The sequence below is a fragment of the Streptopelia decaocto genome (assembly GCF_964273445.1).
Source record: "Streptopelia decaocto genome assembly, chromosome: 3".
NCBI classification, from domain to species: domain Eukaryota; kingdom Metazoa; phylum Chordata; class Aves; order Columbiformes; family Columbidae; genus Streptopelia; species Streptopelia decaocto.
This window is the reverse complement of record NC_138656.1, coordinates 70,199,857-70,214,946: the sequence shown is the minus strand read 5'-3', so window position 1 is coordinate 70,214,946 and position 15,090 is coordinate 70,199,857. Positions and strand designations below refer to the sequence as shown.

The 15,090-nt window shown below is 39.1% G+C and overlaps 1 protein-coding gene across 1 annotated transcript in view; it reads right to left on the bottom strand.

The window, feature by feature from the left end:
• FRK (fyn related Src family tyrosine kinase) overlaps positions 1–14,161 on the bottom strand; it is a gene marked incomplete at both ends in the record, with an annotated part of 55,370 nt that extends 41,209 nt beyond the window's left edge. Inside the window, one exon of the mRNA XM_082048956.1 lies at positions 13,731–14,161. Coding sequence (XP_081905082.1) covers positions 13,731–14,161 — 431 coding nt within the window. The remainder of the gene's footprint in view (positions 1–13,730) is intronic.
• Positions 14,162–15,090: the final 929 nt, after the last annotated feature.

Below are 15,090 nucleotides of genomic sequence, written 5' to 3'. Positions count from 1 at the left end.
TAATTTGTGAAGGTACTTAATCTGAAAAGTTTTCAAATGTAAAGGTTTTTTATTTCTCTTTTCAAATGGAGTTTCCATCAAAACATAAGCATTTTTTCTTTTAATTTTGTTCAGAAAGGACTAAGTTATTTGAAGACAAGACACGATCAGACTATTCCCTTCATATTTTCTCAGGCTATGTAAAATATCATGATTTGATATACAATTAAAATTAAGGACTCTTTTCAGGAAAAAAAAAAAAAAAGCTAAATGAACAAAAGGTGAAACATCACTGCTTCCTTCTTGCAGGAGAAGGGACCCGTTTTTCCTTTCTTGTCATAATTGTTTGCTCATGAACATAAACACTAGGACACAAGTGATACAGTCATCCATGAAATGGGAACTTTAGTTAAAATGAGGTAATTTAAACATATTTATCAAACATGCCTTAGTCACTATTTTGCTGGAATACATAACATGCATAGAAATTTACGTTCAGTAATTTGGAGGGTGTACCATTGTTACAACAGGGGTAATCCTCTTGGGAATAAACATAGCTGAGCTACCACCAGAAGCAGGCAGAACTTTTGCTACCATTTATTTTTACAGAGATAGGAAATTGCATGGTTTTGAGAGAAACAAAAAAAAAAAATATTTATACTACTAGACTCATGGACCAGATTCACCATACTTACATTGCATAGTACCGTAAAAAAAATGGTTTCAATTTACTCCTCACTGAAAACCTGAATCTAACGCTGAACATTAGCTTACCCTACATGAGCCCAATGATGGCAATGTAGCTGTAGAAAACATGTGAAACACCTGCCTACCAAGGCAGATGGACCTTGTGTATACCTGAGACCTAAAAGAGACCCCAGGCTGCACTAACAAATGACTGGAGGAGCCCAGCTGAAGAAGCTGCAGAAGAGGGCAGGAAATGTGTCCAAAAGGACTTCAAGCCTCTAAAGTCTGTTTTGGTCTAACAAATAGCTCTGTTTTATGTTACTCGATTGTTTTTGTTAGAAATAATAAGCTGTTCCATAAAGAAAGGGCTTGTCAGGGCTTCAGGGACTTTTACAGTAATTAACTGCGTGGGATTGTTTGTATAAGGTAACGTTCAACAGTGAGTAAGTGTGGTAAAACCCACCACAAAGATAGACATTTCCTCTTACGGTCTAGAACAAATTTACTGTCTTGAAAACGTAAGCACAAAGATTACTTGGGAATTAGCCTAAAAAATCTGTGACACATTGTGCATAAAACATTTCAGTAAGTACTTCAGTAGGCCATACCTGTACTGCCACATGATTCTGTTGTAAGGGATTATGCATAATTAATTTTTCAGTAGTTGATAGTAACACTTGACTGTGCTGCAAACACGGAAATGAATTTGCTCTGAGTCTGCTTCAGGATGACAAACCATTGCACCTTTGGCTATTCTTGCACTCTGTGGTGACTGGGAAGCGACTATTTCACCTGTATGGACAGCACTAAAAAGACTAGTGTACCAGCTCTGTAGATTAGTATAGCTCATCCAATACTTGTTTCTTTGTACAATAGGAACAAAACATAATAAAGTAGCCACCAAATCACAATCAGATAGAGTTAATTTGAGGAAATCTCCATAAATATATCTCATCCTGTAAGCCCCCACTTCATTATTTCATAATTTCAACATTTTCATTCATTCTCCACAACACCGGTCACCTGCATGTTGTATTATTGAATCTGCTCTAAAGTTCTTCTTCTATAGGAGAAAATAAATGGTACATGAAAGTTGTATCGTATTACTTTTTCTGTGGTGTTTTACTTACATAAGTCCCTGATATTCTTCCAACTTAAGAGAAAGTTAAAGTTTGTTCCCAGTAGTAGTTTTGTACCTGGATAAAGACTTCATTGCATTTAAAACTTGTTCTAAACCAGCATGTCTTTGGAGACAATAAAAGTCTGCCATTGGTTTTAAAGGCCATTGCTTTGGGACTTTGGGTGTGAAATACAGCCATATAATCACTCTTTTAAAAAATAAAATAAAATTTGTTCCTCAGGCCCTATTTCTGCTGCACAGAGTCTTCCAAATAGCATTGTAAAATCTTGCATCAGTGCTAGTACCTGCATGCATTTGTTAACACATTCATGAACAAAAGTCCTGATATACTGCCATAATATACTCTAAAAGTAGCAATAACTCTGCTATTCATAACAACTGAGGAACAAAGTTGAAACCTTGAGGTAGCTTTAATGTTAGCATGGTACAGAGCACACTAATAACATCAATTGATTTAACATTAAGGGAAACTCAAAAGGACAAGAAAATGTTAAATCATATATTCGTTTAAACCATTACAGCTTCCAAAAACCTCAATTGATTTTCTTGAGAAAATCATTCCTGAGAAATTGTTTTATTTTCTCTCAGGGAAACTCAGCTTAGTAGAGAAGCAATACAGAAACCCTTGGGAACAAAAAGCTCCCCTTGGCTGCACAGGATGCTGGTGGCAGAGCAGATCTCTCCATCCATTTCATGCAGAGCTCTTTCCTGGAAATGCACTTGGGCGTGTAACTCCTTGGCCTATTCCCAGCAGCCTGAGCACACTTATGCCCTCTGTCAGGTCAACTTTCAGTGGAGAACAACCACATCACTCCACCCCCAGGGGTCTTGGAAAGTCACAGTGCAGTCTGGCACCCCCAGGTGACCCCAAGCCAAAGGACAGAATAGTTCACATGGGGACAATTTTCTTAACCAAACGGTCTCCCATTTTTCAGGGCAACCTGGGAAAGATGTCACAATAAAGACACCTCTGACTTCCAGAAGTAAAGCTAGAATCATAGAATCATTTAAGTTGGAAAAGACCCTTAAGATCATAGAATTCAGCTACAAACCTAGCACTGCCAAATCCACCATTAAACCATGTCCCTAAGCACCACATCTATACATATTTTTAAAACCTCCAGGGATGGTGACTCAACCACTTCACTGGGCAGCCTGTTCCAGGGCTTGACAACACTTTTGGTGAAGAATTTTTTTCCTAGAGTATACTCAGCTCTCCACCCCTGTGAAATCTGGGTATATTATCCACCCAAGATCCACACACATGGTTTATTTTGCAAGAGATCACAACACGATGTCATAAAGGTATGTCAGCATCAAAGGAAGTTAAAAGTTTTAACTCTGTAGTAAGAACAAGATCTCATTTTTCTCTTTGTTTGGAAGTATTCAGAAAACTAATAAGTATCTTTCCAAGCCAACCAAGTTGTCATTCTGGAACAGCAAAAAAAAACAGATTATTTTCTATGTATAAAAATAATACTGGTTCATCCCTGTTAGTGGCTGAGAATATATACACACTTCTAAACATTCATAAATCTGTAGGTATTTGGGAAAATCATACAGTAAAAGGAACAGAAAGCCAAGATTCTCCTTTTAGAAGTGGGGGTAAAGGAGGCTGCTAGGGGGCATTAGGAGCAGCTGCCTCCTCCAGCTGCTGCAGCCCAAGAACCTCCTGGCCAGCTGCCAGAGCCCAGCCTGTGGACCCAGGGACCCTGACCTTGCCAGAGGATGCAGCTGCCACTTTCCTGTTTGCAGGTTCAAACAGTGGTGAAGCTGAGCACATGCGTCTCAGAGACACACAGACACATCCAGTCACATAGACTGACACAGAGAAGCCTTTGTCTGCAACAGCACCCACATACAGGGCTCAGATGAGGGCTCCTCCTCTTTAGCCGGCAGAGCCAGAAGGTCATTACTGATTTATCTATCTCTATCTCATCTCTATCTCTATCTCATCTCTGTCTCTATCTATCTCTATCTACCTCTACCTCTACCTCTACCTCTATCCCTCCCCACTGCTCCCAAACACACACACATTTGAGGATTCCCCCTCTCAAATACCAGCACAGTCCCCCTCTCCACCATGAATCCCTGCCCTGATCTCAGTCCATGTTACCCTCACTCTCTTCACACACACTGGTGGCCCCAACAGCTGGTTTTGAGACCCTCCCCCAGCTCCACCATCTGGTGCTGAGACCCCACCTGCTCCAGCAGCTGACAACATGGACCAGGGGCAAATAAGCTCCGACTCCAGTTGCTGGCCCAGTACTCAGTCACACCAGTGCCCCTAGTAGCTGGGACTTGGCCTTTGCCGCACCCACACATGAGACAGAGGGTAAGATTACACACAGAAATAGTCAAGAAAGGATTTAATGAGAATACAGGACGAAGTGCATTGACCAGTCTCAGGGTTCAGCCAGACAAGCATACTGACCAGCCCTGGTTTACACATCAACAGTCTCTTTTACACTCCTTTCTGTCTACCCCAGCTTTGTTCCTCCCTGATCCCTTTTCCCCAAACATCTCTTCATCACTTGACATAGCCCCACAGACCCTCCTCCAACATCCTGGACACCTAGGTTTGCATCCTTATCAGTTGCAAAGTCTGGGTTTGCCTACTGTTTCTTGATAGCCCAACAACTAGTGTGGCTGACCAGGTTTATTTCTGATTATCGTCTTTGTTAATACTAATCAGGTCAGGTTTGGTGCCTGCGTGTGTTTTTCTCCCTCCCTTTCCTTATTGGCAAGCTCCTCACATAATCTCCCTGAAAAACAAACATTCCCACACTCCACACACCCTTATCGGTGAGTGTTACTTGGCAGGTTTGTCCTCATCACCACCTCCCTTCCCACCTGTCCCTCAGGTTGCTCTCTGCATGTCCTTGTGTATGGCTTCTTCGACCAGATATCCTTAGAGGAGCAGAGACTCCTTCCATATACCCTCACAGATAATTCCACTAAATTAAAACATCAATAGTTTCAAAAGGAAGACAGAGGTTTGTGAGTTCTCATCATTTCTGAAATTCATGGTATATATTCATTCCCACATGTGAGTCTCAGATTTTTTTTTCTCTTCTTTTGTAGTGAGGTTTGAAAAGTGTGCTACGAAATCATTTGTGCTATAAATTCAGAAAAATGTTATTAATTTTTCAGGAAACTAGTGATCTATCTGCTTTAATGAGAGAAAGCTAAGGGAAAATGTTTACCAACATTACCACAGATAAATTTATAATGTAAGATAATAAAGATTACAGACTAGTCTGCATAGAAGTAATGAAAATGTCAATCGCTGCAATCCTTTCTGGAACCATCATTCATTATTAATTCACTTCCTTGTTTTTCCAGTTTTCATTAATTAAGATTAGTGCACCAGCACAGAAAAACTGTATTTCTATCTGTTTTAAGTGATAAAGGAATGTACTCACGATCAATATTTTGTCTGATCATCTGAAAAGCTATTTCCAGATGAATTCTAAGCATGTCTGGAGAATTGAAAACTGCAAAGATGTAGATTTCCATTCTAATTTCTTGTAACTCTTATGGTTTTCTTATGCAGTTATGAATGTCAACATTTAATAAAACTCCCATGAAGAATAAGCTTAACTAAGAAGTTTAATATTTTATTTTTAAAGTTCTAACACAAGAAGAGTCTTCAAATATATGCTATATAGCACTATTTAAAAATCACCAAAAACGCTTTTTCTTCTTACATGTAGTAGTAAATACGGAATAATATTCTGTCTTCTTTTAAATAAGATTTAATAAATTACATTCTTTCTTTGCTATGTGCACATTGTTTGCATAACTTGAAAAGAAACAAAACATTTGATTACAGAAAAACATTCTGAATTCTGACTAATCATATCTTTTTCTACTAATCTGTTTTAAAATTAAAGTGCAAGTAAATGCTAGGTTATCTAAACTAGGCTACGGGAGGGCTGTATCACTATTGTAAGGTTTACACAGGCGTCTCTTCTGTAGCCTCATGTTAGAAGATAACGTCTGTAAGATAATAACTGCACACATCCTGGTTTCAGTTCTACACCTTTGGGAGGAAGCAAAATGAACTGATGAGTTAATCTGTGAGGGCGAAGACACCGAGGTTACAGCCAAGGCTGACTCGAGTGCTTTAGGGTAGATGGGGCAGACACATGTGGTGTGTAATGGACCAGACGGGTGCATTTCACAGGGACCTGTGCAGTGCTGCCACCTCCTTTAGTGCCTAGTTGAGAGTTTTTAGGTTTTTGGTGGTAGTGGTTTTGTGCCTTTTTTGTTTGTTTGTTTTTGCTGTTGTTGTTTGTTTGTTGTGGGGTTTTGTTTGTTTGTTTGTTTTTATAACTCATGACTAGGTAATCACCAAGCCAGAAAAAAAAAAAAAGTCAAACACTTGTTTAGGAATAGAAAACTTTCTGCAGAGAGGAAAGGATTTTTTGTGGTGCTTGGTCTTTGCCTGCAGACAGAAATAAAGGATTGTGCAGTGTCAACACCTACGCTTTTGCTAAACAGACTTGACAATAGGTCTGTAATTAGACATGGCAGTGATGTACCCTCTGACATTGCTTATACAACAGTTCCAGCCTCTGGTGAAGTACAAAGGGAGCAGATCAAAGAAAGTGGATGGGCCTGTGCACTTTTCATAAAATCGTTTCTGAAACAGAATAATGGGGCTAAAGGGGCCATTGGTTTGACCTCACAGGGTATCTCTAATGTCTTTATGGCTTAACCTCTTCGGTACAGATATGATCCTACACAAAGAAAGCCCCAAAGTCTTCTATAACCAACAGTGCTTTTTACATGTTACAAAATAATTCTTCACAGCGATACCTGAGTTTTGTTTAAAATCAGCCCAGCTTCAGGACTTTCTAGCTTCGCTGAACTATTGGTATTTTCCAGTTCTAAATCTGCTCAGAGATCACTCAGCACTGCACAGCTCCGCATTGTCCTGCACAGAGACCTCAGAGACAGCTATTGAGGAAACAGTGACCATTGTACAATACCTAACAGATGTTTTTGCCAACAGCATTGCTCAAAATCAGCTAATCTAGGCTAATGCACAACACACTCCTACTAAATCTGAAAAAAAACCCATCAAACAGGACCACTGAGTTATTCTGAGCAGCATGTACGTTTTATTTTTCTAAGACGTACTGTAAAGGTCACCTGGGTTTCAGAATGCTGTAAGAAAAGCCAACCAGGTGTTTGCAGGTTTTTCTGGCTTTCACATAATTCACTGTCAAATCTTTCATAACAGGGGTAATAGAAACTAGTATAATAATGATTATAGTATATAATATGTAACATACACACTAAGTTCAAATAGACGAGGTAGGAAGAAATTTCTTTTTTTCTCCAAGTTTGAATAGACAATGTTGCATATTTAGAAAACCACATTGCCAGAAAAGAGGTGACCTAAATTAGACAAGTTTGCATGAACTGCATTGTTCATCTACAATGTCATAATCCCTTCCACCTTGCTGAGCAGAGGCACATGTTTTCTGGACATGGGTATACACGTGGATGTGCAAATACTGCTGGCACTTGATGAAATCTGACATTTCACAGTTCTGTAAGCCATCACCTTTTGTGTTCAGTATATCTTTGCATATTTAAGAAATCAACAGAAATTAAGACAAAGTTTGAGATGTGCTTGAAGACAGCACTGGAATGCTCAATCATGACTAAAGTCAAGTGATTAAATTAACAATTTTTTTCTAGTATTCAATCATTTAAATTCAAAAGAGGTGTTCCAAAACACTCATGGCAGTTCCAAACTTTGGGTACTTCAGATGCTGTGAACAGGTCAAAAATCAACACAAGCATAATCTTCAGGCTTTGCAATACACATCATGTCTCACAGGGCTGTTTTACATGGTCTTAAAAGTATCAGCTTTCTAAACTTTGTGCATACATTTGTATGCACACACAAAAGCACATATATAAAGTATATGCATGTGCATACATAAAACATATTCGTTGAAAGAAATAATTGAATTTTTTATGAGTTAATATACAAATACTTATAAAAAAAACAGATTTTGGTGATACAGTAAACTTTTCTACTAAAAACTATACAAAAATAGCTTTCATACTTAACATAACATGTTCCAAGAACAACCTACTACTATTTTGCATAGTCGTATTAGCTATGAACAGCTTTTACAAGTTCATTTCAGTACAAGAGCTACTGCTGAGTCTGGTGGTATCCTCCAGAGTTCGTACTGTAATAGAGAGAGGAATTACGAGAGTGGGAGAGAAGGACCGCACTGAGACCACAGTGGATTACATTCAGTTTTCTGAGGTGTTCAGCAGAATCTAAGGTTTCACTTTAAAAAGATACTCTAGATATTTTGGCTCTAAATACCACTTTGAAAAATGACCCACATGAACCAAAGAAACCCCATAAGTCTGATTTTGCAGAAAGTCTGAAACAGGTCAGCCCAGGGAATGCCTTATTGTTCATGTACAGAAACTCAGATTCAGTCAATGTGTGAAATAGTTAAAGATGAGTCAGGTCACAGAAGGTGAAGGAATTATTGAGACAGACAAAAATAACCTACAAGTCACTTCTGCTTTCAAAGGGTTCTTTAAAAATCTCATTGTGGAATTGACTGGTGATGTTTCACTGATTAGGTCTGGCACTTGGTTTCCACCAGCTGGGGAATACCTACATAAGAAATGTCTCTGAAATACGGAACGTTTCTGAAACTGGCAAAATTTAAAAGCAATTGCTGTGATCTTCTTTGACCTAATCTACTAGGAATTTGTGTGGATTTACTTCCCTCAGCACAGCAATCTTGGGTCAATAATGTTGGCATGAACACATGGAATAAAGCTGACATTCAATAAACAGTCAACAGATCCATCAGCATGGCAAGCAAAAGTGCCTTCTAAGTACACTCCACCTTTCCTCTAGGAAAAAAAAGATTTCATGTTGCTCTAACACTGTTTTTTAAATTATTATTATTTTACTTCATTAAAATTAACCATACAGCTGGGCTGTATTTATTGTCCATAACAATTTGCACTATGTCACTTTCTTGTTTAGTTAAAACAACTGGCAATAATACAATAAGCGCAGGTGACTGTGTTACTATGGTTCTTGTTTATAGTGCAGAATAACAGGCACAGAAAGAGTACAGAGATAGGAAGGTCACACTCCTTGCCAAGGAAATTTATATCTTTTAATCCAGATTTTGTTGTTAGTCGAATTGCTCTTTCTGTTCATCCTTTCCTGGACATGCAAGGTAAATTATGTGACTGTGTCTTCAATTGCATTTTTTGCTTTCCTTTTTCTAAATGTTATGTGTCTAAACCCAGAAAGAAGAGCATTCCAAAATCATGGGATGCAGCAGATCCAACCTCACTCAAACTTGCTTAGAAATTAAAAATCTATCTGGTTTGTGGTTTTGACTGCTACCCGTGTTGCAGAAAGAAGTAAAGCACCAAGTGTTCTTACAGTTGCTGATTTATCATTAGCACAGTCTATGTCTGCTTTTGGTCAGGTATTAAGTAAAACATTTTTTAGTTACAGATTTAATTCTTCATGAAGTGAAAGTTCACTGTACAACTATGGTTTGCTAGACAAATGCTTCCGCCCCCATATCCCCACCTTGTCCCACCTATCCCAAGTGGGCCAGGAGTGCACACCTGCCTCCAGAGGCACTGGGCCCAATCCCTTCATAACCCCTCCACCCTGACAGGGAGAGTACTGCAGGTGCTAGAAATGGTCAGCAGTGAGAAGATGCTTTACTGGTAAATACAAAAATGAAGGGCCTTGTTTAATCAGTCTGTTTCCTCAGCCTTCATGGTAGCAGGTGGGCATTTCTTGGATGTATTTAATCTTTTGCAGCATATATTCCTCAGCAGGCAGAACCCAATCCACAGATTTACCTTTTTCCCTCCTTCTCCTAGTCACACAGAATGTTAGTGATTTCATCCAAGTAATTCACACTGGAAGGGATCACTCAAGCCAAAGGAAGCAACCAAGAGAAACTTTTTTGATATATCATGCACAAATAGGAAGTGTTTCACTTTTGGTATAAGTTAGTTACATTATATAATATAAATATACTAACAAAATATGGTTTAAAAAAAGTGTGCCTTAAATTTTAACATACAATTTCTACCAATTGTCTACAAATTCTACCAACGGTCTGAAGAAAGCAACACAGTAAAGAAACCTCGTTCTTCCTCTGTTGTGCTGGAACATTCTGATAGCCAAGGATACACAAAAATTCCTTTTGTTATTAATAGTATTAATTTATTTTTTTGTTTTCCCCAGAATGGAGATAGTGCAAGTCCTTTCTGCCCTTTCATCCTGTTATTGATCCACCTTATCAGCACTACCTCAGTCATGCTGAATGCAGTCAGAGACTTCTAGGAAGAAAAACTGTTTCTCAGTTTCCTTCTTACTTTACTTCATTCTCTTTCTTACCAAGGCAAAGTTTAAAAAAGCCTTTCTCCCTGAAAAAAATCACAGACACTTCAGCTAGGAGACAAAATGGTATGCTGCAGCACTTGTAGAGAACGAGCAATTATCTTGCATTATCATCTGCCAGAATAGGCAACACAGATCCAGATGGACTTACCAATCTATGACTGTCTCTGCAATGCAGACCATGTCAAAATGTTGATAAAAAAGGCCTAAATTTATTTTCTTGTTAATCATCTTGAAGGCTACAGGCCAAATTGAAATGATGAGCAAAAGAAATTAGACTGCTCTGCATGCAGCTTTCAAGCATATATTGGCTAAATTTAGGTAGTGGCCTTGTCATTTCTAAGTCATTCCATGACATGCAGAATATTTCATGCCACTCTATCCTTTTGTTTAAGTGAATTTATGTGGCATCCATGCATGCATATGAATGTCATTTTTTAAAAAAAGTTTATATACAACCATGCTGAAATCAACTACTGAAGAAATAAGGTGAGTTTGGTTTTTCTTCCCAGTCTTCCTAAAAGTCATACCATGAATCAAGTCTGTTTCCTAGAACAGTTTAGACAGTTTGTATTGATCTAATGAGATGGAGATACAGTCCAGAAATAAGCTAAAATTCCCATTGTCTCTGCAGGCATGCAGAAGCTAGCTGGTGCTATGGAATGTGCCTTCAACTAGCTCACAGACTGTTGATCAGCTGTGCCTGGCAAAGCATAAGCAACACACTGTAAATACATGGTATATATGCATCTTGGCAGGTGAACATGTGACAGAGATTGTAAGAGTTCCATTCTTCATCCATTCTGTGCTATGACTGTAAAGGACTGATATAAAGGACAGAAGGATGCAATAAAAATTTTCCTTATTTCCAATCATGTCTATATCATTGCCATGAGCATTTGGCCAACACTGAAGGAGAGAGCTAATTAAAATCAAAACAGAAAGATGACAGAATTTAAAGTTAAGGCAGATAATACGTGGGAAACTGCAGCGGGTCTGTGGAATCCTTGACAGAAAATATGGGAGTAGAGATCAGCCTTGAGATATTAAGATTTACCCTTGAGAAGGATGGGAGTAAAGGAGTATCCGGAGAGAGGAGAGATGTACCCGTGAGAGAGAAGGGGATAGAAGAATAACATGGATGATAGAAAAATTAACCAATGAGATGTTAGTGCTGTAACTTGTAACCAATAGTGAAAAGACACATGAACTGGTAGAATTGTATAAAAATGCACTTGTAGCAATAAATGGTATCTATTACTTTCATCTCGAAAGAACCTGGTCCGTGTCGTTTGTCCGTCTCAACCACGACAATAATATGATTAAAGCACTGAATTTTAATTAAAGAGACATCAAAATAACTTTTGCCATACTCATTCTTTTGCTGCAGGGAAAACAAGGGCTAGTTCTTTAAAATACCACCATTACTATTGCTCTTATTGTTTCACTGCAATAACAGAGGTGTGAAATGTAGAGAGTGGGTGAAAGGGAAGCCTTGGAGGAAACCATAGCAAGGAATATTCCAGTTGTATATAAGTGAAAAAAATCCTTGCCATAAGCATGAAAAACTTAATGGGAAGTGGCTCTAAGTAAATGGGTGTAATTTTATTTTGGGCATGTTTGGATTGGGATAACTGGTTCACACGTGCTTCAAAGGTCCTTTCTAACTTAGTCTATGATTATAGGAAAGGATATTTGTGTGGCCTGACAGCAAGCAGTCTCGAATACTTATTTTTGTTAAAGATCACTAAAGCCAACTGACTTAGGAGGAAATCTGAAGAAAGACAGAATGTTTCGCCAGATCACTTTTGGTACAAAACTAAAATCTTGTCAAATATTTTGGAGGAATTACTTCATTTGAGCTGTAAAAGCTCTCAATTTCTTCCTCTGTTAACAGTCTATAAAGTATAATCCTTTGCCGAAACTTAGTCTTTTTTAATAAAGGGAGAAAATTATGTTAAAAGAGTAAAATAAAATAAAATTCATTCTGTAACAAGAATAAAACAGAGGTTATGCAACAATGCACTTGGCAAAGTTAACTCCATCTTTGATGCTGTAGGCATAGAAAGATATGAGGGACCTTAAGAGCTGAGGCTTTGTTTTATAACTGAGCAAAATTACTTTTAAAGTGTTAACAGCAAGCAGAAGTCTTAGATGACTTGTAATAAAACTCGTTCTTGAAGGAGAGCAAAGGCCAAGCTGAGTTGAATTAGAACCTACCACCATTTCTCTAGTGGTTCAAAAAATGCCCTCCCTGCAGATTAATTTCAGCAATTGGAGGAATTCTTTTGAACATGATCATTGAAAGGTTTGTCTGCTGGAATACAGAAATAAAAACAGCTGGTCAAATTCCAGAAATTAGGGTCTTCAGGTTAGAGAGGAATCTTACCGTTGCCCTAATATGTCTCTAGCACAAATCCTAGAGCTGATAAAAGACTGACGTAATCAAATCTGACCCAATTTTTCTAGCCCTTGGCAGTACAGTGGGCAGATCATATCAGAGATGGTATTTCAGGTCCAAATGAGATTTAAATGAAAAGCTGCAACATCATCCCTCTAAAGTCAAAATTAATTCTGAGGCTAATAATGAATGCCATTTCTGCTGTCTTTTTCCACACTGGTCATTTTTGCCAAAACATACCTCTGGAACTGCAGTCAGACCTACTTCAGCAAATGCTGCCTTTGATTGCAACACACATAAGTAACCCTTTATCCCAGGCTGACTCAGACTTTACTCACCCTCACTAGGGAGCCAAGTAAATGATTTTGTGTGATTTCTGCTCTAGTTCTTAATATTAAATAAGATTGGACATGTTTTGACAGAGCAGAAAAACATGACCTGCATAATTAAACTCTGTAAAAGTTTAACAAAAATAATTTGTACTCCGTTGCTATATCCACTCTTTTGCCCTTTGCAGTACATACTTCAATGGAGTTTGTCTTGAGAGTAGAGATTTGTTTCCAGAGCAGAAACAAATAATTCGGAGGAAACCATAAAAAACTTATCTGTTAGATAAGTTGTAAGAAGAGGTAAAGATGTAAACTAACTTCCTGAAACTCTAAATAATTGATAACTTTGCAGCTGGTCAGGCTGAACCCTGTTTGGGGCAGGGGTCATATCTTTTCACTCTCTGGGAAACATCTGACACACACTGACTGTTATACAAATAAAATTAATGAACCACCACAGTGATACCCACCTGATATTCCCAGATGCTTCTTAAACAGGTGATTGGGGTATATCGGTGAGGGAAATTATTTAAACCAAAACAAAAGCCTCAACACTCTGCCTTTAATAATTGATTTTCTTGTGACCACAGTGTCTTCTCCTTGCACATACCAACTGGTGCTATCACCAGTAGGACCACCAGAAGCTGAGTGTGGCAGGGTTACTACACAGAAAGATTAAAGGCCATAACCTCCTGTCCTAAATCTATTTAACCTAACAGGAAAGAGACTGTAGTGTGTGGTACATGGGGTACTCACGGCTCAGCTTCGATGCTCTGGTCAGGAGCTATGTAGTTGGCAGGGATGTAGCCCTGGAGCTTGCAGCCAGGACGGACTGACCCTGCTGGCAGGAGGAGCCTCGCATACCACCAGCCCTCATGGGACGCATCAAGCACTTCAAGCTTATCCCCAGCTCGGAAGCTCAAGTCCTCCTCAGTGCGAGCCTCATAGTCAAAGAGTGCCACAAATTTGCAAATGTTCACCAGATGCTGGCCAGGCAGTGGAGGTAAAGGTTTTCCTTTTATCTTACTCTCTCTGTCTTTCTGTCCTGCTTGGAAGTCATGCTTTACCACAGCAATGTTGGCGAAGACTTGGCCACCTTTCTCATCCTGCTCACCGTCTCTCTCTGAGAAGAAACATGGGAGGTAGGGCTCCAAACAGGGGCAGTGCTTCTGACAAAAGTTTCCCATCCTGTTTCCTCGTGCCTTCCCCTATGTCTGCTTTTCTTTCGCTTTTCCCAGTTGCAATACTCTTAGATCAATTTTTGCAGCATCAACATTTTAGCTTTTTGTAGGATTTCTTCTCTTCCTCCTCTTTTGGCACAGAATGAAACGACTCTTGGCACAGCTGGGAGCTCCTCTCTGAGTCCCACTGAGAGCTCATTACAGGCAGCTCCTGGATCTGGAGTGAAACCTGAGTATCCAAATGCCGGAGCACATGTGCAGGGAATTTCTCACTTCCTCTTTAGAACAGGAAAGAAACAAAACAGCTGCGCTGGGCTGAGCTCTGGGAACAACAAGGGAGCATGGAGCCTCTTCTTCCACAGCAAAATAATGAAGTCAGAACACGTAAGCAGGGGAGGCTTCTCAACTCCTACCGCTTGGGATGGGTGTTTTCTTATCTCAGGTGTAGTCCTGTCATATGATCAGCAGTGAACGTCTGTAAATTCTGTCTCGGTAATGATTAACCAAGCTAAACTGCCTGTTTCCTTAGCAGTCTCCGACGTGGACAGCTTGAATATTTCTTTTTGTTTCCTGGTATGAGCTGGTTTCGGTTCCCGCTGGGAAGCCTTTGCTTGCCCGAGACCAGCAGCACACCTGCGGCTGCTGCTCTCCCTTACACCCCAGCACTTTCCCTGCTGAGCACCCGCCCTTCAAACCAGTCCTATGGCTTTTTTGTTTTGTTTTGTTTTGAGCTGGGTTTGGCACTTCTTAGAAGTAAAAATAAATCAATGGAGTTTACAGTAATACAGCAATAGAATTTAATTCATTCTTTATTCTGCATTTTAGGGAAACAAAGGCACAAGCCAAACAATTGCTCTAGGTGATCAGTTAATTATACAACCACATATAAAAATAATGTCTGTCTTCCAGTCACCAAGTAAGCCAATGAAACTAAG